The following is a 27,120-nucleotide window of genomic DNA, read 5'->3' as shown; positions in this document are numbered from 1 at the left end:
CATTCTGTAGCTATTGGACAAAATGTTCTATAAATGTCCATTAGGTCTCATTGATCTAGAGTAGTGATTAACTCTGATGCTTCATGGTTAACTTCCTGTCTGGATGATAAATCTTTTGCTGAAAGAGGGGTGCTAAAGTCTCCAACTATTATTGTGTTGAGGTCTATTTCTCACATTTGATCTAGTAGTATTTGCTTTATATATCTGGGTTCTCAGGTATTGGGTGTGTGTATATTTAGAATTGTTATATCCTTTTGTTGAATTGATCCCTTTATCATTATATAATGACCTACCTTATTTTTTTTTTTTTTACTTTCTTAGGCTTGAAGTCTATTTTATCTGATATAAGTGTAGCTACACCTGCTCTATCCTCCCATCTGCTGCAGCTCGTCCATCCTATGCAGGAGCAGGGGAAGCTTTTGAGCAGCTTTGCTGGCCTGGGAAATGGGATGGTGCTCTCCAAAGCAGTACTTTTTTTGGGGGGGGGGCAGTGGGAGGACATTCATGGCACTCTTTTCCCCTGAAGACTCGAAGTAACTTCATGCAAAGAGCACTGCTATGGCTCTACCATCCCCAGGTAACTGCTCTGTTTGCTGATACTGGCTCCATTTGCTGTGCCCAGTGAGCACATGAATGAATGGCCACACAAAAAATTTATTAGGGATTATTTCCTATGGAGAGTGGAGTGTAGCTGTTTTACCTTTCTTTTTTTACCCTTCACATGTTATTAGCTTTTTCTCTATCATATGCACATACATTGCTTTCATATTTAAAAATAAATTGTTTCAAATTATTTTAGTAAATATTGAGCATGAAGGCAATGTATATAACTGAAACCATTTGAACATTTAGATTTAATTCGATGCTGACCCCTTCTCAGTTCAGGTATCCCCAAGAGCCCTTGTCACCTTTGGTCTGAATCACACAAGGTCTTCCTCACATTGTAGTTGTTCCTTGCCCTTGAGCTCTTCACAGCTACTTAATTACTGTTAAGTTTGGGAATACCACTGGCTAAAAGATTTTAAATTTCAGTTTTCCCATGGAAGACAAAAGCAATAATCTTGGAAATAAATTTTTAATTTGAAATACAAGTACCTATTATGAAGTCCACGCACTTTGAGTTTTTTTAAAAAACTGGAATCACATAATAAAATTCACCTAGAGAGGTGTATATAGTGAATTATTAGGATTTAAAGAAAGGAGAGATGTACTAACATCTGGCAGCAGAGAAACAAAAGAAAAAAAAAATGCAACACCAACAGTAAGGGAAGCTCTATAAGAAAACTCAAAAGCAGAGCACCAAGCTTTAGTAAGGATCATGGCACTGAGGGTGTTACTGTATGATAGCTCGGTGACATAGTAATTCTGTGATGCTGATATTTCAAGAAAGTACATGGAGCAAATACTTGACCTTTGTTGAATGAATAGAGAAATTGAGGGGTAGGGGGACGATTAAGAATGGGGGAGGAAGGCATAATCTCTTTAAAAGTTCAAAATTACCAAAACAAAAGTGAACAATTATGAAGTCTCTCACATGTACCAGGCACTGCTGCCCTCAATGAGTTTATAATCTCTGCCTGCTAACCATGAAAAGGCAGTGGAAAACATGCAATAAAGAAAACACATCAATGAAACAGAAGCAGGAGACAAAATGATGTCATGAGAGGGCCAGATTTCCAGGATGGGTGTCACGAGGAAAGTTTTAAAGAAACAAAAGGAGTTTGTCAGCAGGCAAGAAGATGAAAGGAGGTAATAGAGGAGTGTCTGACCTTGAGGGAGGTTAGGTCTTCAAGCCGGGCATGGAGTGAAGTGAATGAAAATCAGATGAGAGAGGACTTATCCATAAAAAACCCTTAAGCCACTTGTCTTGTGCAGTTTTTCTTTTAGGAGTTGATGACGGTTGTGGTTTCTTTAGTCAAATACTATGTGATGTGGCTGCAGGACAGTGGGGAGAATCATGTGTACTATTTGTTTCTCTTTCTCTCCTTTTCAGCACATAGAGTTGAATCTTCTTGAAATAAGTACATGGATGAAGTGACTCTGATGTATGTATAAATGTAGAGACAAGACTCTGGTTACTAAACCCTACTTTCTCAGCTGCCCAGATTACCTGTCCATAAGTTCCTTCCCTGAGAAAACATGGCTTCACACTGTCCCTCCCCTAGAGGTGACACTGTCAGATGCCCTTGACCCTCAGTAAACAACAGCCATTTCTCTTGTCTGCTTACCAGGTGGATTAGTCTCCTAGAGCTATCGTAACAAGTTACCACAAACTGAGTGGCTTAAACAACAGGAATTTATTGTCTCACAGTTCTGGAACCTAGAAATCTGAGATCAAAGTGTCAACATGGCCATTATCCCTCTGAAAGCTCTCGGGAAGAATCTGTTCCAGATCTCTCCTCCTAGTTTCCAGTAGTTCCTTGGCTTATGACATCATAATTCCAATCTTCACATGGCACCCATGTGTGTGTGTCTGCCTTCAGTTTCCCCATTTAGAAGGACACCAGTCATATTGGATTAAAGGCCCACCTTACTCCAGCATGACCTTATCATAACTAATTGCATCTGCAATGACCCTATTTCCAAATAAGTTCACATTCTGAGGCACTTAGGGTTAGGACTCCCACATACGAATTTGGGGGAAAATAATTCAAACCATAGCACTGGAATGCCTTCCAAGCCTCTTTCTGCCTCTTCTGTATAAGTACAATTATTTATGTATAGTAATTAAATATTACAGAAAGTGAAGAAGTAGGAACATAAAAAGAACGAGCAGTGAAAACTAAGTCAATATATACAATCATGTTATTGGCAAACAAGGACAATTGATTTCTTCTATAGAAAACCCGAGAGACTCTACAAAAAAACTCTTAGAGCTGATAAATGAATTCAGTAAGGCTGAAGGATACAAAATCAACATACAAAAATCAGTAGCATTTTTATACTCTAACGACAAGCTAGAAGAAAAAGAGGTCAAGAAAGCAAGCCCATTTACAATAGTCACCAAAAAAATAGAACACCTAGGAATAAATCTAACTAAAGAGGTGAAAGATCTTTACAATGAGAACTACAAATCACTTCTGGAAGAAATTAAAGAAGACACTAAGAGATGGAAAGACATTCCTCGTTCATAGAATGGAAGAATCAATGTAGTAAAAATGTCCATACTACCCAAAGCCATCTACAGATTCAATCAATTCCCATCAAAATACCAATGACATTCTTCACAGAAATAGAAAAAGCAATCCTAACATTCATATGGAACAACAAAAGAGCCTGAATAACCAAAGCAATCCTGAGCAAAAAAAGTAAAGCTGGAGGCATTACACTTCCTAACTTCAAACTATATTATAAATCTATAGTAATAAAAACAGCATGATACTGGCATAAAAACAGACACATTAACCAATGGAACAGAATAGAGAACTCAGAAATCAACCCACATATTTACAGCCAACTGATCTTTGACACAGGCACCAAGAACATACACTGGGCAAAAGACTGCCTCTTCAATAAATGGTGCTGGGAAAACTGGATATCCACTTGCAGAAGAATGAAACTTGATCCATACTTCTCACCATATACCAAAATCAACTCAGAATGCATTAGAGACTTAAATATAAGGCCTGAAATTTTAAAACTCCTAGAAGAAAACATAGGGGAAATGCTCCAAGATTTAGGACTGGGAAATGGCTTTATGAATAACACCCCAAAAGCACAGCCAACAAGAGAAAAAATAAACAAATGGGATTATATCAAACTAAAATGCTTCTGTACAGCAAAGGAAACAATCAGTAGAGTGAAAAGACATCCTACAACATGGGAGAAAATATTTGCAAAATACACATCCAACAAGGGATTAATATTCAGAGTATACAAAGAGCTCAGACAACTTCACAGCAAAAAAACAAATAATCCAATTAAAAAATGTACAAAGTTGCTGAATAGACATTTCTCAAAGGAAGATATACAAATAGCCAACAGGTATATGAAAAAATGCTCAACATCACTAATCATCAGGGAAATGCAAATCAAAATCACTTTGAGCTATCACCTCACACCAATCAGACTGGCTATTATAAAAAAGACAGAGAATAATAAATGCTGGTAAGGACGAGAAGAAAGAGGAATGATCCTGTGCTGTTGGTAGGACTGTAAATTAGTACAGCCATTATGGAGAACAGTATGGAGGTTCCTTAAACAACTACAGATAGAACTTCCATATGATCCAGCAATCCCACTCCTGGGAATATATCCAGAGAACTGGAAAACATTAGGTTGAAGGGATACCTGCACTCCCATGTTTATTGCAGCTCTAGTTACAGTAGCCAGGCAATGGAACCAACCTAAAAGTCCATTGATGGATGACTGGGTAAGGAAATTGTGGTATATATATACACAATGGAATACTACTCAGCTATAAAAAAGAATGAAATTCTACCATTTGCAACAACATGGATGAGCCTGGAGAAAATTATCCTACGTGAAACAACCCAGGTACAGAAACAGAAATATCGCATGTTCTCACTCATAACTGGGAGCTGAATCCATAAATAAACAAATGAACAATTAAGAGAGACAGAGAGAAAGAAAGAAACAAAAATCACAGTAATACATTGAACTTTTAGAAAACTAGAGGTGGAAAAGGGGAGGGGAGGGGAAGAGGGAGAGGGGCTAATGAGGAATTAGTCAACAGACACAAAGAATGATTGTGTACTGTAATGATGAATAAGCTAACTGTACTGATCTAACCACCACACATTCCACACAATTACTGAAAATCAGCATTGTACCCCACATGTATGTATAATAAAATAAATAAATAAGAAAAATAAAGAAAATTAAGTCAAATGTTCTACAAAGACTTACTAAAGGTTAACCACTTGAATGAAATTATGTGTGGCTAAATTGCAAAAGTCTGGGGAGAAAAAAAAAGCGAAAAATCTAGAACTCTGAAATCTGTGTGTGTTAGTGTTTGCTACTCTTCAAAGAAACTAAAACAAAGAAACCAAAAATTACAAAGGATGCATTTTCAGCATGATTTATATCAGAAACATCAATTTTGAAACATAAAACAATTAATTCATAATAAAAATAAATTTTAAAACTTGGCTGTACATCAAAAGATTGGTGAATGAATGTTTTAAGTTCCCTGTTTAAAAGATCTTTTTTGATTTAGGCAGCATCCTAATAGGAACAGACATGGAAAGATGCCCATGATATATATATCATGTGAAAAATTCAAGTTAAAAAATATGCAAAATACTCCATTTTTTCTTAAAAGTTTCGATATATTGGAGAGCATGTTTGCAAGATTTTAAAAGGACTAGTACTGTTATGAATGATTAAATCTGGGCAGTGACCTTCAGTGAAGTTAATATCACAAAAGAGATACAACCAGACATTATCTGTCGCCTGATGCAAATGTACCACCCCATCCATAAATTGTTTTTGCCCCCAAAATAAACCTGAATCTGATCTCTATTAGGACTAGCTTACAGGAAGTGCAGAGGACAGAGGAACATGACAAAGAACACCATGAAGATGCAATCATCACAGCTCAGCCTATGGGAAATACTACAGGAAAAGCAACTTGGTTCCTCGACAAATAAATTACAAGGGGGAAAAGACATTAAGGGACAGCCTATAAATTAAAGAGCGATATCATCAACCAATTGCAACGTATGGGCAGTAGTATTTGGGTCTTGACTCAAACAAACAAACTAAAAAAAAAAAACTACTTATCTATAAGACAATCAATAAATCTGAACACTTCCTGAATATTTTGTTATATTGAAGAATTAATGTCAACATTCTACAGCTTGATAATAGCATTGTATCTTCGTTTTTAGAGATGCCTACTGAAATATTTGCAGATGAAGTGATAGAATGGCTGGAATTTGCTTAAAAATAAAGGGAGAGAGTAGGGGAAGAGAATGGGTAGAACTAGAGCAAGATTGGTCATGAATTGGAAGTTATTTAAACTGGATGATGGGTAAATGAAAGCTTATCAGACTCTCCTACTTTTGAACATTCTCCATAATTTTTTTTTTTTTTTTAAGTTTTGGTTGGCATAGTCACTTGGGAAAACTGGTAGTATTACTAAAGGTAAAAAAAAAATGCACACTCCATGGCACAGCAATTCACTCCTGGGTATATATCCAACAGAAATGTGTTCATATACTCACATATAGAAAAGACGTATAGAAAAATCTTCATAGCAGAACTATGCATAATGGCCCCAACCAAAGACCTCTCAAATGACAATCCAGTAGGATGGATAAATAAATTATGGTATATTCACATAATTCTATAGTATACAATAAAGAGAATGAATATTTACAACTACATGTAACAATGCAAACAAACCTCAAAAATAAAACGTTGAGCAAAAAAGAAGCCAGAAAAGAAAGAGTATATACTATGCAATTCCACCAGGAATAACTAATTTATATTACTGAAAGTCACGCAAGCAGTTACCCTTGGAATGAGTTGGGGGACAGTGACCAGGAAACAAGAGGGAGTTCTTCCACAAGGTGGTTCTTTTTCTTTATCTGGATGCTAGTTACACAGATGTGTTCAATTTTTGAAAAGCTATCAAGCTGTAAGCTTTTGTGCACTTTCTCTATGCATATTATACTTCAATGTAAATTTTAAAAATATTTTTAAGTTAAAAAATTAGGAAAGAGCACGGATAGAGCATAAGGACTGACTAGATGGAGACATTGCTCATCCCTCCCACAAAAATGGAGAATGTGTGGAATGCACAGCTACACTTAGACAAGAAAAATGCAAGGAGGGAGCAGGAACTCATCAAGGGAGCAATGGAGATGTTGGTGAGTGAAGAAACTTGGGATAGTCACAAAGGGAATAGAAAAATTTTCATCCACCACGACCCACAGAGATGGAGATTCAGAAGGAGATTCTGACCACGGGAAAGTGATTGGACTAGCAGCCCAACCCAAAGAGGGATCTGCACTGCCCTCACATCCACGCACTTGGTGTCAGGAGCTGCTGCAGGCATGCACAGCTGTGTTGGCCTGGTGAGGGACACACAGAGAGCCACCCCCACCCCTTGGGCCTCAGACTGCTGCAGCAATCTTGGGACCAGGATCAGTCCCAATACCCTCAGTCTGGCTTAGTCCCTGTGCCCTGGGAATGGATGGTCTAGTGTAGTGAGGGTGTCACCCTCTAGAAGGAGGTGGTCTGTGTGCACACTCTCCAGACACAGAAAGCAGCTTATTCAGGTCCAGTGCCTGTGGCTGGTGACTCTGCCTATATTGGCAGGATGCCTGTACAATACAGCCCTGAGGAGGGGGAGGAGAACCCACACACCATTCTCAGGGTCAGTCTCTGCAGCCACACACCTGGTACTGGGAACTCTTGTCCACACACATGACTGAACTGACCCAGGGATGGACACACTCTAAATCACCCCCATGTACTAGTCCCCAGGCCTCTGCAATGGTTTCAGATTTGAGATTGAGCCCAACACCAGAGATCATTTTGCTCTGGCCCCAGCAGCAGTTTCACTTCCCTCTGGCCACATCATTGTGCCTGGTTGACCACACCAATATCTGCATAGTGTCCGGCACCCTGGGAACAGGCAGTCCAGTGTAGCAAGGGTGACATCCACAGGATGAAAGGGAGCTGGCACACACATTTTACAGAGTCAGAAAACTCCCTAATGGGGGCACCTAGCCACTGCTGGCAACCCCACCTTTGCTGGTGAGGTGCCCTCGCAATGCGTGCAGCCACAAAGAGGTAGTGGAGGACTCATACAACTCTTTGGGGCACAGACACATGCCGGAAAAACCAGTGAACCCACCCATGTATGCTTGCCCCAACAAGGGGGCTTCAGAGGGAGCTGGCTTCTCATGGGGGTGCAGAAGCACACCCACATTCCCAGTGACCTTTAACACAGCAGCCCAAATGAGCAGAGATACAGAGTGTCTCAATAACACTCTTAGAGTCACACAGGCCTGTCCACAACTGCAGCAGTTGTGGCCAGAGTGGCCACTCCAGCTGAATAGCTATAAAGGGCCCCAACATCGTTCTTGGGGCAAACGGTCCCACCCAATACAGTTAACACTTTGCCCAGAGTGCCTCACTTCAACAGTGGTGCTGCAGACCATCACAGTGTCCCTCCTGAGAGTACAGGCCCCACACACAAATCCAATGATCCCACTAAGTTTCACTCATTTCAGCAGCAAAGTTACAGAGTAGCTCAATGCCTACCCTAGGGGATACAGGGTTTTGCCCAGAGCTTCAGAGAGACCATTGAGTCACCCCTCTAACTGAGGGACTGCTGAACACCCTAGCATCCCCCTTGAAGCCTAAGGTCCTACTGCTGACCTCTAAGAACCCTTCCCAGGGTCGTCCTTTTAAGCTGAGGACTTTCAGATCACCACAGACTACCTATCAGGGTCATGGGACACTAGCCATGTGCCAGTGAGGCAGCTCAGGGTCACCCACATCATCCAACAAGCAAAAGACATGCAGGTGTTTCTCCCAAGAGCTTAAGATCTCACCAGCAACCTCAACAACCCAATACAGTGTCACTCACTTCAGCAAGGAATTACTGAGTGCCTCAGTACCTAGGCCATGGAAGTACTCACAGACAACTCTGACATTGAATATGATCAAAGTAACCACACAGAGACTATACTACTATGTTCACCCAGAATGAAAACCAAAACACCTGACCCAGTGGTCAATATAAAACACATCTATAGGAGGGATACTCTCTCACCAAAAACTAATCTTGACTGTCAGAAGAAGCAACTACTGAACCAGACCCAGACACCAATGTAGAGATAATAGAAATATGAAAAAAACAAGAAAATATAACACCCACAAAAGAATACAATAATTCTCCAGTACTACACACCAAACAACAGGAAACCTATGAAATGACTGAAAAGGAACTTCTAGCAAAAATCTTAAAGAAATTCAATGAGATACAAGTAAACTCAGATAGATGACACAATGAAATAAAAAAAAAAAAAAGGATCTGGAGTAAGAAGGTTATAAAAACACAGACACCTTAAAAGAGAACATAGCAGAACTCTTGGAACTGAAGGATTCATTCAATGAATTAAAAAATACAACTGAAAGCTTAAGCAACAGTTGAGAGCAAGCAGAAGAATTTTTGACCTCAAATACAAGCCTTTTGAAATAACCCAGGCTGACGAAAAAGAAGAAAAAAGAATTTTAAAAACAATGAAAAGAAACTTATAAGAGTTGTCAGACAACTTTAAGCAAACAAACATCCAAATTATGGGTGTGCTAGAAGGGGAGGAGAAAGGGAGGGCATTGAAAACCTATTCAACCAAATAATAGTGGAAAATTTCCCACATACTGGGAGAGATACAGACTTCTAGATCCAAGAGGTTCAAAGATCCCCAAACAGATTCAATCCAAAACGATCCTCTCCAAGACACATTTTAGTCAAACTGTCAAAAGTCAAAGACAAAGAGAGAATCCTAAAAAGAAAGAGAAAAAGGTCAAGTTACCTGTAAGGAAGTCCTCATCCGACTAACAGCAAACTTCTCAGCACAAAACTTACAGACCAGGGGAGAATGGAATGATATATTCAAAATACTAAAAGAAAAAAAACTGCCAGCTGAGAATGCTATACCCAGCAGGTCTATACCTCAGAAAGGAGAAATAGTGTTTTTCCTAGAAAAACAGAAACCACAGGAGTTCAACACCACATGACCAGCCCTACAAGAAAATCTAAAAGGAGTCCTGCTTCTGGAAAACAAAAAAACAACAATCACCAATGTGAATACACAAGAAAGAATTAAACCCACTGATAGAGCACATATGCAAATGAGAAAGAGAAAGAAACTATACCTTACTACTCCAAAAAACCAATAAACACTGAAGACAAACCAAAAAAGGGGAAAAAAGGAACAAAAGATATTTAAAACAATCAAACAAAAAATAATAAAACACCAGCAGTAAGAAAACACCTTTCAATAACAACCCTGAATGTAAATAGATTCACTTATCCACTCAAGAGACATAGATTAGATGAATGGATTAAAAAACTAGACCCAACCATATGCTGCCTACAAGAAACTCACCTCACCTGTAAAGAATTTACACAGATAAATAGTGAAGCAATGGAAAAAGATATGCCACACAAATGGAAATGAGCAGGAATAGCTATTCTTATATAGGATAAAATAGACTTTAAACCAAAACTATAAAAAGAGACAAAGAAGGTCATTATATAATGTTAATGGGATCTATCTAGCAAGAGGATATAACAATCACAAATATATATGCATTAAACATCAGCGCACCAAGATATATAAACACTATAAGGCCTAAAGACAGAAAGAGATAGACTCCAATACAACAATAGTTGGAGACCTCAACACACCTCTCTCAACATTTGACAGATCATCTAGACAACAAATCAACAGAGAAACACTACATTTAGTACAGTGTTTGGATTAAAACTACACTTTAGACCAAGTGGACTTGGCAAACATCTACAGAACATTTCATCCAACAACTACAAAATACACATTCTTTTCATCAGCACATGGAACATTCTCCAGGATAGACCATATGTTAAGTCACAAATCAAGTCTCAACAAATTTTTTAAAATTCCAAGTACCTTTTCAGACCACAATGGATTAAAACTAGAAATCAATAATAAGTGAAACTTTGAAAACTATACATATACATGTAAATTAAACAATAAACACCTGGATGACCTGTGGGTCAAAGAAGAAATTAAACAGGAAATCAAAAATATTCTTGAGACTAATGAAAATAAACACGTATCATACCAAAACCTATTGATACTGCAAAATCAGTATGAAGAGGGAAGTTCATTGCAATAAATGCTTACATCAAAAGAACAGGAAGACATACCAAGGTCAAAGGTTTGTATGGATCCCTATACTGGCCAGCCAAAAAAAAAAAAAAAAAAAAAAATTAAGATCTTAGGGCTGGTTAGTTAACTCTGTTGGTTAGTGCACAGTGTTGTAACACCAGGTTCAAGGGTTTGGATCTCCATACAGTTCAGCCACAAAAATAAATAAATAAATAGAAAAACTTCAAATAAACCATCTACAGTTACAACTCAAAGAACTGGAAAAACAAAAAAATTCTAATCCCAAAATTAGTAGACAGAAAGGAATAATTGTCAGAGGAGAACTAAATGAAATAGAATCCCCCAAAAATGATACAAAAGATCAATGAAACAAAAACGTTAGTTTCTTGAGAAGGTAAAATAGACAAATCATTAGATAGACTAATTAAAAAAAGAAGAGATAACACCCAAATAACAAAAGTCAGAAATGAAAAAGGAGACGTTACGCCCCATACCACAGAAATACAAAGAATCACTAGAGACTATTATAAACAACTATACTCTAACAAATTTGAAAACCTGGAGAAATGGACAAATTTCTGGACATGTACAAACTGCCAAAACTGGACTAAGAGGAAATAGAAAGCCTGAACAGACCAGTAATGAGCAATGAAATCGAACTCGTAATTAGCAGTCTCCAAAAAAAGAAAATCCCAGGACCAGATGGCTTCACTGCTAAACTCTGCCAAACCTTTGAAGAAAAATTAATAACAATCCTTGTCAAACTATTCTAAAAAATTGAAACAGAGGCTATTCTCCCAAACTCATTCTATGAGGCTGGCATCAACCTGATACCAAAATTAGAAAAGGTATAACAAAAAAAGAAAACTACCATCCCATATCCTTGATGAACATAGAAACAAAAATCCTCAACAATATATTAGCAATTAGAAAACAGCACTACATCGGGCCGGCCCGTGGCTCACTCGGGAGAGTGCGGTGCTGATAACACCAAGGCCCCGGGTTCGGATCCCATATAGGGATGGCCGGTTTGCTCACTGGCTGAGCGTGGTGCTGACAGCACCAAGTCAAGGGTTAAGATCCCCTTACCAGTCATCTTTTTTTAAAAAAAAAAAAAAGAAAACAGCACTACATCGAAATGATTATACATCATGATCAAGTGACATTCATTCCAGGGATGCAAGGATGGTTCAATATACACAAACCAATAAATGTGACCTATCATACCAACTGAATCAAGGACATGACCACGCGATTATAATAGGTGCTGAAAAAGCATCTGACAAAATTCAACATCCCTTCATGATAAAGACTCTCAACAAATTACGTATAGAAGGAAAGTATCTCAACATATAAGAGCCATACACAACAAACCCTCGGCCAATATCATCCTGAATGGGGAGAAGCTGAAATCTTTTCCTTTAAGACAGAAACCAAGCAAGGATGCCCATTCCCACCACTTCTATTTAACAGAGTATTGGAAGTACTATTCTGAGCAATCAGGCAAGAGAAAGAAATAAAAGGCATCCAAATTGGAAAAGATGAAATCAAATTGTCCCTGTGTGAAGATGATACGATCCTATATATAGAAAAACCTAAAGATTCTACCAAAAAACTCTTAGGGCTGATAAATGAATTTGGTAAAGTTGCAGGGTACAAAATCAATACACAAAAATCAGTAGCATTTTAACACTCCAACAAAGAACTAACAGAAAAAGAAATCAAAAATGCAAGCACATTTACAATAGCTATCAAGAAAATAAAATATCTAGGAATAAATTTAACCAAGGAAGTGAAAGATCTCTACAATGAGAACTACAAATCACTGCTGAAAGAAATTAAAGTGGACACAAAAAGATAGAAAGACATTCCATGTTCACAGATTGGAAGAATTAGTGTTGTGAAAATGTCCATACTATCCAAAGTGGTCTACAGATTCAATGCAATCTCCATCAAAAAACCAATGACATTCTTCACAAAAATAGGAAAAAAACATTCTAACATTCATATGGAACAAGAAAAGTCCCCAAATAGCCAAAACAATCCTGAGCATAAACAAATAAATAAAGCCAGAAGCATTAAACTACCTGAGTTCAGGCCGGCCCGGTGGCGCAATGGGTAGTGCGCCGCTTGGGAAGCGCGGCAGCGCTCCCACCCGAGGGTTCGGATCCCACATGCGGACCGGTTCCCGCTCAGCGGGGCGCGGGAGCAGCGCCGAGGGTTGCGATCCCGTTGCCGGTCCCCGGTCTGGTACGGGGGCAACACTAGGGGTTGCGATCCGTTGCCGGACACGGAAAAAGACAAAAGACAAAAAAAAAAAAAAAAAAAAAAAACTACCTGAGTTCAAATTATACTACAAAGCTACAGTAGCCATGGGTACTGGCATAGAAACAGATACATGGACCAGTGGAACAGAATTCAGAACAAAGAAGTCAATCCACATACTTACAGCCAACTGATCTTTGACAAAGACACCAAGAACATATATTGGAGAAAGGACAGCATCTTCAATAAATGGTGCTGGGACAACTGGGTATCTACATGTAGAAGAATGAAACTAGACCCATATGTCTCACCACATACCAAAATCAACTCCAAATGGATAAAGATTTAAATATAAGAACTGAAACTATAAAACTCCTAGAAGAAAACACAGGAGAAACACTTCAGGATGCACGACTGGGCAAAGATTTCATGAATAAGACCTCAAAAGCAGAGGCAACAAAATAAAAAAATAAAATGGGATTATACAAGGCAAAAAAGCTTCTGCACGGCCAAGGAAACAATCAATAGAGTGAAAAGACAACCTATAGAATGGGAGAAAATATCTGCAAGCCATACATCTGACAAGGGATTAATCTCCAGAACATACAAGGAACTCAAATAACTTAGTAAAAAAATAATCTGATTAAAAAATGGGCAAAGATGCTAAGTAGACATTTGTCAAAGGAAGACATACAAATGGCCAACAGGTACATGAAAAAATGCTCAACGTCCCTAAACATCAGGGAAATGCAAATCAAAACCACATTGACATATCATTTCACCCCAGTTATATTGGCTATTATCAAAAAGACAGAGAATAACAAATGCTGGTGAGGATGCAGAGAAAGGGAAACCCTTCTATGTTGTTGGTGAGACTGTAAATTAGTGCAGCCATTATGGACAACAGTATGGAAGTTTCTCATATATCTACAGATAGAAATACCATATAATCTAGCAATCCCACTACTGGGTGTATACCCAAAGGAATGGGAATCATCACGCTAAAGGGGATACCTACACTCCATGTTTATCACAACTTTATTTACAATAGCCGAGATATGGAACCAACCTAAATGTCCATCAGTGGATGACCGGATAAGGAAAATGTGGTGTATATACACAATGGAATACTACTCAGCCATAAAAAAAAATGAAATTCTGCCATTCGCAGCAGCATGAATGAGCTTGGAGAAAATTATGTTAAATGAAATAAGCCAGGCACAAAAAGAGAAATGCTGCATATCCTTACTCATAAGTAGGAGCTAAAAAATAAACCAATAGAGAAATTGGCTAATGGTCACAAAGAATGATTACATTTTGCAATGATGAATATTCTAATTATCCTGATTTGATCATCACATATTGTACACAGGTATTGATATTCAACTCTGTACTCCACAAATATGTATAATTAATAATGTTTCCATAAAAATAGGAGATTCTGATTTAGTAGGTAGGTGGTTGCACAATAAATCTGCATTTCTAGCAAGCTCCCTGGAAATGCAGAGGACAGAGGAACATGATAAAGAGAACCACACTTTGAGTAGCACTGAGATAGGCCACTAATGTCCAAACATACACGAGAATTTCCTGAAACAGGCTCCGTGGATGATGCAGACTCCCCATGGTCTCCTTCATGAAGCTTTGGTCAGGATTACAGGATCTCTGAGTAGTGCCCACTCTCCACTGTCTACAGAACCCCATGCAGACATGTCAGAATGACACTGCAGACCCTGTCTGCCATCTGCCGACAAGCTACTCCCAGGCTCATGCCTTAATGACCTCCCACACACGCAGGGCTCCAGCCTCACTGCTCCCCAGACCATTTCCTATGAGCCCACAGGTCAACCTGCATCCGTCAGGCCTCTGCTTGCGCAGTTCCCTCCACCTGGAATGCTCTCTGCTCCTTGAACTCTTCCACACACTCACAGCTCAGTTCTCTGATTGCCCACCATGTCTCATCCCTCCTCTGGACAGCAGTGAGCACACTATTCCTACATCACAGTGAGTGTGGACCACTCTGCCCTGTGTCACAGATGACTGTATAGGTGGGGGTCTCCTCAGCTGAATGTCAGCCTTTTGAGAGCAGGGTAACCCAGTCAACACCATCTGCACAACAGCCCAGGTGGGCACCCACTAGGAGCCCACTACATATCTGCAGAATTGAGACGCAAGCACTTGGAATCAGACAGATTTCTGTCTGTTTCCATTATTGTCTAGAAATATAACTTTAGGCACATTACTTAATATCTCTGAGCTGTGTGGGGTTACTGGGAGAACTAAACAAGAATATAATAGGTACAGTGTGCTGAGTGGTGGCCTGCAAAATGATATACCCAAGGCCTAAGCCCCAGAACCTGTGAATGAGACCTTTTTTGGAAAAAAGGTTTTTGCAGACATAATCAAGGTTCTTGAGATATCATCCCGGACTAGGGTAGGCCCTAAATCCAATGGCAGGTGTCCTTATGAAAGAAAAAAAGAGGGAGATTTGGCCCAGAGACACAGAAGATGGTCATGTGAAGACAGAGACAGCAGTGATCCTACCACAGGCCAAGGCACACCTGGAGCCATCAGAAGCTGGAAGATGCAAGGACAATTCTCCCCCAGAGCCTTCAGAGAGAGCACTGCCCTCCCCGTACCTTGATTTGAGACTTCTGGCCTCCAAAACTGTGAGAGAATAAATTTCTGCTGTTTTAAGCTACCCAGTTTGTGATCATTTGTTACAGCTGCCCTAGGAAACCAATAAAGTGAGGGTCAAATAAATACTTCTTTTGTCCATTTGATCACCAAGACCTGAGATTAATTTAATACCTTTAATAAATATGGATTTTATACATTCATATTTCATTTGACAAACACTCATACAGCACTTACTATCTATCAAGCACTTATTCTAAGTGCTTTATAAATATTATTATTTAATTATTATAATCCCAAAAAGTAGAAACTATTATTGTTACAGTGGTCCCTGAGCATCCAGGGAGAACTGGTTCCAGGACCCCTGTGGATATGAAAATGTGAGGATGCTGGAGTTCCCCAGTTGGTCCCCTGTATCCGTGGATGTGGAGCCCACAGATACAGAGGGCTAACTGTATTTCTATTTTACAGAGGGAAAACTAAGGAACAGAGAGTTTAAGTAACTCACCCCATATCACAGAGCTAGTAAACACCGGAGCTGGGATTCAAACCCAGGCAGCGGCTCCAGGGCATGGGCTCTTCACCATCACTCGGAGCGTGGGGCTCTAATTCTGAATCTAGATCCCAGTCAGGCAGAGGGCATGTGGCCACCTCTACTGGTAATGTCCCTCCTGCTCTGTGGGTGACCTGGCACCACCCTGTGAGGACCGCACTTTGCCGCTGCTCCTCCAAGCGCAGATTTTAAGCCTTCACTTCTGCTCAACCCCAGTGGACAAGTCAGGCTTGATGCCACACTGGCTGCATCCAGCTGTTGCTGTGGCGCCCCTCTTTATTTACACTCATACTTCCTCTCCTGTTCCCTGCATGGATTTGAAGTCCTCCTGAAAGGACATCATCACTGGGGATCAGCAGAGCAAGAAGCTTTTCTTCTTGTGTCTTTCGCAGGACATTTCCCAGCAGCACACAGCCTGACTCTATTATTTACTTATGGAAACACAGCACCGCATTTCAGTCAGACATGGTAGACAAGGTAAGGGGATAATAGTCCACAGGATGAGTTTTTCAGGTTAGCTACAAAAGCTGTCCTATGAAGCTGAAAACACATAAGAAGGATTAGGAGTATTCATTACAATTTGTGCACACATCACCCCCCACCCAAACGCACCCACACTCACGGTCACTGGTGATGTCCAGCACATTTCCTCCTCCACGGAGGCAACATGGGCAGCACATGGAGAAGAGCTCAGGCTCGGGAGTCACAGGACCCTGAGTCAAGTCTTCACTCAGTCTCTTAAGTCATCGGTGTGTGTGTGACCTTGGGACATTCCCTTAACCTCTCTGAGTCTCACTTTCCTTATCAGCAAAATAAAAGCAGTGATTATGAGCTTGGACTCTAAATCCAGCCTGCTTGTCCTCAAACCCTGCTTCTGCCACTGAGCAGTTGTGGGACCAAGGGCAAGTTATTAGTCCTCTGAGACTCAGCTTCCTCATCTGTAAAATGAGATACTAATAGTTCGAAGCTCATAGGGCTGTTGATTTATCTAAATCCCTTAAAGTGGGCACATAATAGTGTTTGCTGTTATGACTGTCGGGCTGGAATGAGATGACAGTGGTAGGCTGCCCAGCAAACTGACTGACAGGGGACGGAGGATCAATAGCTGTTAGCTCTTTCCCTCTGTGACCTTATTTACGGCAGGCCCATTGCCAATGTGAGTCACCTGATCTAAAGGACACAATGCTGGCTTTGTTAGAATTAAGTCAGGATACACAGGTGTTGGATCCTGAGTCTATGTGGACATTGGCATAGACACACCTACTGGGCTGTCTGTCCGGCCACTCCTTCCTCGAAGCCACCCCTCTCTGCCTCTGAAGCCATGGTGATAGTGATCACACGGGCAGGCCCACACAGTGGAACCCTGGCCACAGTCACTCAGTGAGTCCATGATTGGTGACTGGCCCAGGCAGGGCAGAGGCTTTCCCTGGAAATTTAGAATGCAGACTAGAAGAGAAGAAATTCCCAGACACTCTCTAGGAAGCCGGCCTGAAGCCTACAACGTCGGTGGCCTGGTTCTCTACCATAAGGATTGCAGGAGTGCGGGAGGCCGGAGACAGAGGGGTGCGAGGAGGCACCAAGGGTGGAGGTGCAGACAAGAGCCAAGATGGGAGCAGAGAGTCCCAAGAGCGAGGTCTAGTCCCTGATGGCTCACCCCTCACCGAGTGCCATGAGCCGACCTGGGATCCTGATGATAAATCTCCTTTTTTTTTACTATCTTAGCTAATAGGTTTCTGTTGCCTGCAACAGAGAGAGCTTTCATACTTACTATAATGTGCTAATGGCATCTCAAATTCCATGGAACCCAAGCTCAATTCTTCCCTCTACCCCACATCTACCACTTACCCATCTCACTCCCACATGCACCAGATCCCGGGTGCATATGTGATCAGATGAAAATACTGTTAGAAACAGGTCAACCATCCTAAAATTTGACTTAAAAAATATACCAAAACAAGGTGGAGAATAATTTTAGAGATTTTTTGTAAAACTAAAAGCATCTCTTGGCCTTTATAAAACTTTTTTTAAAAAGAAGTTTTTTTTCCCTTTGCTTACTCCATTAGAATGGCTCAGATCTGGGTCATAACTTAAGTCAATTCATCACAGCCAAATAAAATTGAAAATGACACTACTCACCATCCACATCAGATAATCTACAATGCATGCTTTTAATGTGAAAACTGTTCCTATTTTCCATAATAACCCATGGTCATTTTAAAAGTACCACAGCAAATCAGAGGAAAACAAATTAACCACAAGGTAGCTGTGGATTATATAAGAAATAACTAGTCCTAGATATGAGGGTTTCTCAATCTGCCAGTTGCTAGTATGTGCCTTGAACATGTAATCTCTTCCTGATTTAGTTTTCCAACCTGTAAAGGGGAGTATAATAAATCGAAATACCACCATCTACCATCATTGTCTACATCCCAAAGTTGTTGGGACAATCAAACGAGTTAACACTTAGCAAAGCACATAATAGTGTTTGCTATTATGACTGTCGGGCTGAAACAAGATGACAGCAGTAGGCTGCCCAGCAAACCGACTGACACGGGGGACAGAGGATCAATAGCTATTAGCTCTTTCCCTCCATGACCTTATTTATGGCAGGCCCATTGCCAATGTGAGTCACCTGATCTAAAGGACACAATGCTGGCTTTGTCAGAATTAAGTCAGGACACACAGGTGTTGGAGCCCAAGTCTATGTGGATGTGGACATCGGCATAGACACACCTACTGGGCTGTCTGTCTGGCCACTCTTTCCTCGAAGCCACCCCTCTCTGCCTCTGAAGCCATGGTGATGATGATGATGGCTCGCAGTGGCGAGGCCCACACAGTGGAACCCTGGCCACAGTCACTCAGTGGGTCCATGATTGGTGATCGGCCCAGGCAGGGCAGAGGCTTTCCCTGGGAATTTAGAATAGGGACTGGAAAAGAAGGAATTGCCAGACACTCTCCAGGAAGCTGGCCTGAAGCCTACGACATCGGTGGCCTGGTTCTCTACCATGAGGACTGCAGGAGTGGGGCAGGCCAGAGGCAGGGGGGTGGGAGGAGGCAGCAGATACTGGGGGCAGCAGGAAAGAGCAACAAAGCAGAGGAAAATAAGAGCTTGTGAGATGTAGATGTTTTTGCAGAGAAGTAAAGACCACTCAGTAAACTAGCATGGCATCCAAGCCTTGGCTTCTAGACCACATCTGTTACTGTGGGGCTTGCTGAGGGGACACGGCTCATTTAACTTTAAAAGTAATAAAACTGCTTTTTACAAGGCAACTCCACAGAGAATGTTCCCAAAGGAGCAGCAGTAAGGACATTTTATTTTATTTTATTTATTTATTTTTTTTAAAAGATGACCGGTAAGGGGATCTCAACCCTTGGCTTGGTGTTGTCAGCACCACGCTCAGCTAGTGAGCAAACCGGCCATCCCTATATAGGATCCGAACCCGTGGCCTTGGTGTTATCAGCACCGCACTCTACCGAGTGAGCCACGGGCCGGCCTAGTAAGGACATTTTAATGATCCCTCCAGAAGACACTTCCTTATTCCTATGTCTCCTCCCTACACAAATCTTGGCATCAAATCTTCCTCTAAAATAATGAAGTTAATACTAATTATTACAATTATTGAGAATTTTTCTCTGTGCTTTTCAGGCATAGGTTTAGACATAGGCTTTACACACGTTGCCTCATTTAACCCTCACAAATAAAAGCTATAACGTGGTGTATTAGTCTGTTTCTGTGGCTTATAACAAAATACACGAAACTGGGTGATTTATAAAGAAAACGAATAAATTTCAGTGGCTGAGAAGTCCAAAGTCCAGGGAACACATTTGGTGAAGGCCTTAGTGGTGGCAACAGTGATGGCAGAATATCACATTGCGAAATGGCAGAGCAGAGAGAGGGACAGACTCTTCGTGCTCGCCTTTCAAAGCCCTCAGAACCACGCCCCTGACCATTATTAACCCATTCTCTATGGCATGGTGCTACAAATCTAATCACCTCTTCAAGGCCCCACCTTTCAATTACTGTAACAGAATTTCCCACCCTCAACAGTCACAGTGGAGATTAAGCCTCAATGAGGTTGGGGGAAGGCATCCAGTCTACAGCAAGTGGGTTATAATTACAGTCATATTGCACCTAAGAGAAAAGAGAGTTGGGAAGTTAAACAAGTTGGCCAAGATCACCCAGCAGGTAACAGGCATGAGCTAGGATTTAAATTAAGTTCTTTGGACATAAAATGGATACTGAATCTGTTTTCCCCCATTACCTTTTACATTATTCTAAGTTCATGAATATTGCCCTCTGGACCACTGCTAGAGCCTCCACTTCCCTGCGGTCATGACCTTTTCCCCAAACCCAGTTCCATTTATTACACCCTGGCTCACAGCATCCAGCAAGGTGTACCACAGAGAGCAGAGACTTCCAATAAATGCTCTTCTAATGAATGAAACCTCTGTTTGCATGCTGCCTTACCTTCCTTCCCTCTACAAAACTCCCTGGAGTGGCAGTCAAGGGCCTCCAGCTTCGGCTCTCCTAAGCCCTGGCCAACTTATTCCATGAGCACCCATCTACCCCCACCATTGTTATGGGCTGTATATCTTGTGTCCCTCAAATTCATAGGTTGAAGCCCTAACCTCCAAGGTGATGGCATTTGAAGGTGGGGTCTTTGTGGGTGATTAGATTTAGATTAGGTAATAAAGGTGGGCCCCCATGGGAGCATACAGCCAGAAGGTGGCCATCTACAAACCAGGATATGGGCCCTTAGACACCAAATATTCCAGCACCTTGACCTCAGATTTCCCAGCCTCCAGAACTGGGAGAAATAAATGTCTGTTGCTTAAGCCACCCAGTCTGTCGTATTTTGTTACAGCAGCCCGAAAGCACTAAAATGTTCACTAAGACACACCCATCTCCTCACTTTGGACATGCTCTTCCCTCTTCCCAGAACAGCCTCTCCTGAACTCCCCCTGGTCATCCTGCCGTCCACGCCCTTTCTGGTTAGAATGAATGAACAAACAACTCCTCTAAATGGAAGGCATAGCTCTCTTCTCAGAGAGCCTAAGTCCAGTGTACAACATCACTCTTGCAGCCTCAGGCCAGGACTAACATTTGTGAAATACCCACACCAGGTTCTAGAACATACTCTGCTGGGTCATATGGCTACCTGTGTTCCTGGTCTGATCTAAACCAATCTCTTCTGCCCAGGAAGGAGGGCTTTGTCTCAAGTCCCAGATAAACAAGGCCTTTCCATCTTGTTTTGATTAAAGATACAACATGGGCTTCTCTCAGAGTTTCAAATGCAAAATCTGGTAAACCTTTTTGGCTGGACATAGGATATAAAAGTGAAAAACTCCCCAGTCCAGTGGTAAGAAAAGAGGGAACCCAGGCTGCAGAGCCATCCCTTCTCTTCCACTCATCAAGCTGCACTGGAACTGTGCATTCAAAGCATCTCTCCTCTTTCAAATGAGATTATACCTATGAGATAACATCTTCTGTGAAGACATTACTCCATAGAGGACTTGTCCTGAAGGCTTCTGTTTTGTTAATATACTAAGCTAATTACACTAATAAATAAAAATGGGAACAATCTCTCTCATTTGTTTGCTTGTTTGTTTGGGGGGTTTTGTTCTGTTTTTCGCATCTTCTAATATGAGGACATCTACCTATGATTTGGTACCTGTGAAATGGCCCTAAATGAGAAAACTATGATTGTCTCATACATGTCCTTTACATTGCAAAGCACCCAGTGGACACTTTAAGACTATTATGAAATCTAGTAACTGGGTGAAAGAATATTAAAAAAAAATGGGATGGTGGAAGAAAACCAGCACTCCAAGATGTCATTTGTTAAATTCAATATTATATTCTTTAAGCAACCTAATAGTTTTTCCTCCCAAAGGGGTGATGCTGGTCTGCTCTTATCTACTGCTGAAATTTTTAGAAATTTCTTTCTCCAAGGTAATAAGTACTGATGAAGGTCAAGAGACAAACTAGGCTAACACCCTCAGATTACATTAGGATTTAAATTGTTCAGATGCCTACTTCTAGACTAATAATGTTGTCAGACTTCAAAGACCTTAGAACACATCAGAAGGTTTATGTAAAGCTAAAGGATGTCTTCTAACCTGATCATTTGAATGATGGCTTTAAAAAGTATTGCTTTCCCTTATAAAATAAGTAAGAAGAAGCCTTCCCATGAAGTCTACAGTGAGCAAAACAGAACAACATATGGAAAGAGATTATGGAATTAACTAATTACACGGTATGCCTTAGAATGAGACATAGGGAGGTTCCCAATGTTTTTGAAGAAGTCATTGTAAATTCATGTTAAACAACTGATCTCTATGTCTTTCATAAAAAAAAAAAAGAAGCAAATACTAAAAACACTGGTAGGTATTTATTTGTTAAACAACACATATTAAGTCTACAAATAAACTAAGAGATATCTATCAGAACAGTGAATTTGTATTCAATGTTAATAAATAAACTGAGCTTATTTCCTACTTCTGTCTCTTAGATTTCCAAATTTGATCCATGAAGCAGCGAGAAAAACAGTAAGGGGCATTCGTTCAGGGCTCTCTTCAATCACAAGAAGGGCTCGGAGTAATCCAGTTCACTGAATTGAATTTAAACTGACAAAAAAAATGGCAGCTACTCTTCAGATTGTTTTAATTAGTTAATCTAAGACAAATATTAAAAAATTCAACAAAATATATTTTAATGAAAATCTATAAACTCCCCATAATCCAAACAAGTGATGAGGTTCACTAAATACATTCTCTCTTCTCTCCCTCTCTCTCTCTCTCTCTCTCTCTCTCTCTCTCTCTCTCTCTCTCTCTCACACACACACACACACACACACACACACACACACACACGATTAACACGATTAAGCCTATTATGAACAGCAGCTGACCAGCTAAGGGAAATAATAAATATTACTATAAATTTTATAATCAATGATAGTATTCAAATCTTTGTAGTTTAAAGAACAAGCTTAGGTCAGCTCTAACATTAATCCAGTCAAAATTTAAGGTTGCCAAACCCTAGTAGTAGATACTTCTTACAGACTATTTCACTTTCATAATCCTGTTCCTACAAACACATACCCCTGAAAACTTGTGAGCTCACACGGTGAGAAGGCTAAAATGATAAACAGCTGTGCATACAGAAAAAAAGCACCACGCAGTGAAAATTCCGGAAAGAGGCCATTCTGCCTTTCCTCACACCCAATATCTTAGAACTTTAGCAAACAGTTAATCTGGTAAACAGGTTTGAACAGGCCTGTCCTTGCCCTAAGCAATGTCAAAATTGCATTTTGCAGCAGAGAGTTAAATTTTTAAGAGGTAGCGTGGCCATCAGATGCCAGTTAATTATTAACTTCTCATCTGATGACAGAGTTTTGCATTTTTACCCTAACTTTCCCCTAATTTTTACCATTGGTGTGTGCTTTAGAATAATTCATTGCTTTAACCAAAACAAAAGAGAACCCCAAAAAAGGTAAAGAATTGGAAAACCAACGTATCAACATAGTTTGGTACCTTTTCTTATCATATTCCTGCCAACCTTTTTCACCAAGTACAAAGTCTTCTTAATATTGGTCTAAACACTTTCTGCTACTGTGCAAATGAATCTCTTTGAACCTCATACTTTAGAATATTGAATACAATACATACCAAATGTATTGTCATTAAAAAACAGTATTGTGGATGTGTCTGAAGACAAAGCCCGTCTTTCCCTGCAATCAGCACTTACCTTCAGGGAAAGCATGCGGCTGCACCACTTTGAGAAAGAGCCGCACCATTTGAAAGAGAATGTCGGTGGGTTCAGATGTAATGTTGTCTTGGGTCTCATAATTCGATGTAGGCAACTCATAATTCAAATCCCCAGAAGCATCTGTGGGTGAAGACTGCCCTGCTGAAATGGTTTTCCAGCACAGCCCAAGCTGCAGCAGTAAGCCAGGTATGATGGCCATAGCTAGCAAGATCCCCCAAACATGAGGTAGAACTGGGTGTCTCCTTCCACAGAGCTGGAAGCCTCGGGGAAGACAGCAGTGCTCCTGTGCAGAAGGGGTGCAGTGAGGCCCTGGATCTGCTGAGTCTTCAGTTTCTTGGCTGGGCTGGCTTGCGGCAAGGGCGCAGAAGAGTGTTCTCCAAGGGTGTCATTCACTCAAGGTACCATCCCTGGCAAGGAGAGAAATGGTAGCAGAGTCACTAACACATGCAACCTGTCTGCACCAGAACCTGCCCTGGAGAGAAGGCTGCAAAACCATAGAGCAAGTCCTTCAGCTAATCTGGGTGGGTGGACACCAAACATACAGCCTGCACCAGAGCCACAGGCACAAAAGCCAGGTCCTTCCCCAAGGGGCCAGACTCAGAAGGTCCTTCCCCAAGGGGCCAGACTCAGAAAATAGAGCCTCTATGAGTCCATGAAACACCAGGCAGCGTACAGAAGGTAATGTGGTCATGGAAACTAAAATTTATTGAGTACTTACTATATTCCAGATACTGTTCTACATGTTTCATAGGTAGGATCTTGTTTAGGTTAGGCATTGTCTCCCATTTTACAAATGAGGTAACTGACACACAGAAGATTTGGGTGACTGGCCCAAGGTCATGGGTAATTAATGGTGGGGCCAGATTCAAACTCAGTAATTTGCCTTCAGTGCTAAAGTTCTAACCACGACACCAACCGTCACTGCAGAGCCCTCCCTCTCAGGCTCCAGTCAGAGCACACAGGCCCCCAACTATCAATTACATGCTTATTTTTTTCCAACTTTCTATTATTCTCCCTGTGTCTATAGACATATCCCACTGTGCCTGATACTCTACTTATTTTCTCACTGATCTCATTTCAAACATCCCCCTCTCCACCTCACCCTCAACCGAAACTGGAAGGGCATGGCCTCAAGGTCAAAACTAAAGCCATATGACACTGGAATCTTTCTTTTTGTTTGTTTTTTCACTTGCTTGTTTGTTTGATGGCTGACCAGTTCGAGGATTCACAAGATGGAACCTGTCTTTCTAATAAGCTCATCAAATAATCTGATAAAAACTTTCACCCTAAGACACCACCCAGGAGACAGAGAAGAGCAGGAATCCTAAAATCAGCTACCTCTCCAGTGTCTGGGGAGGGAAAGAGACAGAAAGCATGTTGTCCTACTCATCTTTCCATGCCAAAACCTAACACAGGGCACGGCACGGCACAGAGCCTGCTGAATATACAAAACAGGTAAACTAGTCTCCTCGCGCCATTTCACGAGGCTAGGTGAATCAGCACAACCTAGAAGGAGGATCTGGTTGCCTAGCTCTTCCTCTCTTTCTGTGCTGGTGTTCTGGAACAAGCTGCTGTCATTTTGTAAGTTAGATACATATTTACCAACTTTCAAGATAATACAGGGAGCTCCTAAAACACATGCTGTGAGAAGGGGAAGGAGGGACAATCAAGAAAGTGACACATTTTACATGGAGCCAGAAGACCCAACACCGATATTCCAAATCAAAGAAAGCTTCAGATAAGAGGTGAGATTTCATGTGCTACTTGAATGAAGATGATCATTCATATCTAACCTATTGCCTCGTCTTCTAAGTCCCATCCCACTCCAGTTACTTCTGCACAGAGCTACCAGTAGAGTCCCTAAACTCTCCCTTTCACAAATGAACTTCTCGGATCTCCAAGTGGCTCCCAGTACCAACCTCATTTGCCCCAGGCTTCAGTTTCGGCCCTCCATCGATAGACACCATGACCCTGGTAACTGCTTCCAAAGGGCTCCCTTTGAACATCTACCACACACACACACACATATCACACTCACACCTTATCTTGTTTTTTTCCTGAAGGACAGCGAGGGAGCTGAGCCTCAAGCACAGCAGCTGGAAGGATTAAAGGCTCAGCTGCTGAGAAAGGCTCACTTCCCGGTAATGCCACCAAGCCTCAGCCTGGAGAGCTATGAATAAACAGGCTTCAAACTCCCTCAGTGAAAAAGCAGCAGGAGGGAAATCCCAAATGAAAGGAAACACCGCAGCTCACTTCTGCAGAGACAGAGATGTCAATTGAGTTAGACAGCAACTGGAGTTACACGTCCAGATTTCTTTACATCTTGCTCTAAAGTGTGGTCCCTCTTAAGTTTTAAAGTAAATTTTAAGAAAATATTAAAATCTCATTAATTATGAAACACTAGACAACTGATTAAAGTCAAAAAAAGATTTTCTTCTTGGGTTCAATTGGTTGTGCCAAAAGAGAAGGTCTGAGTACTTACCTATTAAACCCCACTAGGTCTCAAATGCCACTGAGAGCAGCTCACGGAACTGCCAGCATAAAATCCAGGGAAGTTCTCATTTGTATGAGCATAAAATGGGCTATTTATTTAAAATGCAGACTACCAGGCATAATTTCTGAGATGTGGCCCATTAAGTTGCAAGTTTAACCAGCTTCTGTGATGACTGATTCTTAAGACAACTGAAGTTCAAGAACTGTCTGGCACTGTCTCTGGAGTACCTGCTGGCCAATTCATGCCACTTTCTAAGGACACATCAGACTTCCCAAACACAAGTGCAGGACAACAGATGTAAGGTAAAAGCTCCCCAAATGTCTCCTCATATTGCTTTGAACTGGTCTATACCCGCTGCTGTGCAGAGTCCCTGACTTAATCACCTCTGTATCCCAGGGCCTGGCACACAGTAAGCACTCAAGAAAGGATGGCTGAAATAAAGTGGGGGAAGGACTAACAAAAAATGGTCATTTTTCCATATTTCAAAGTCGTATCAAGCATTTATTCTTTTTTTTTTTTTTTTTTTTTTTGTTTCTTTTTTTGG

The 27,120-nt window shown here is 40.9% G+C and overlaps 1 protein-coding gene across 6 annotated transcripts in view; it reads right to left on the bottom strand.

The window, feature by feature from the left end:
* PROM1 (prominin 1) overlaps window positions 1-27,120 on the bottom strand; it is a 120,008-nt gene that overhangs the window by 88,869 nt on the left and 4,019 nt on the right. For all 6 annotated transcript variants that reach the window (XM_008577657.1, XM_008577660.1, XM_008577661.1 and 3 more), the window contains one exon: window positions 24,062-24,489. In XM_008577657.1, coding sequence (XP_008575879.1) covers window positions 24,062-24,281 — 220 coding nt within the window. In that variant the 5' untranslated portion in view covers window positions 24,282-24,489. The remainder of the gene's footprint in view (window positions 1-24,061; window positions 24,490-27,120) is intronic.

The sequence above is a fragment of the Galeopterus variegatus genome, unplaced genomic scaffold, assembly GCF_000696425.1.
Source record: "Galeopterus variegatus unplaced genomic scaffold, G_variegatus-3.0.2 Scaffold1559, whole genome shotgun sequence".
Lineage (NCBI taxonomy): Eukaryota > Metazoa > Chordata > Mammalia > Dermoptera > Cynocephalidae > Galeopterus > Galeopterus variegatus.
Note: the sequence above shows the minus strand (reverse complement) of the source record. Positions and strands in the feature narration are given on the sequence as shown.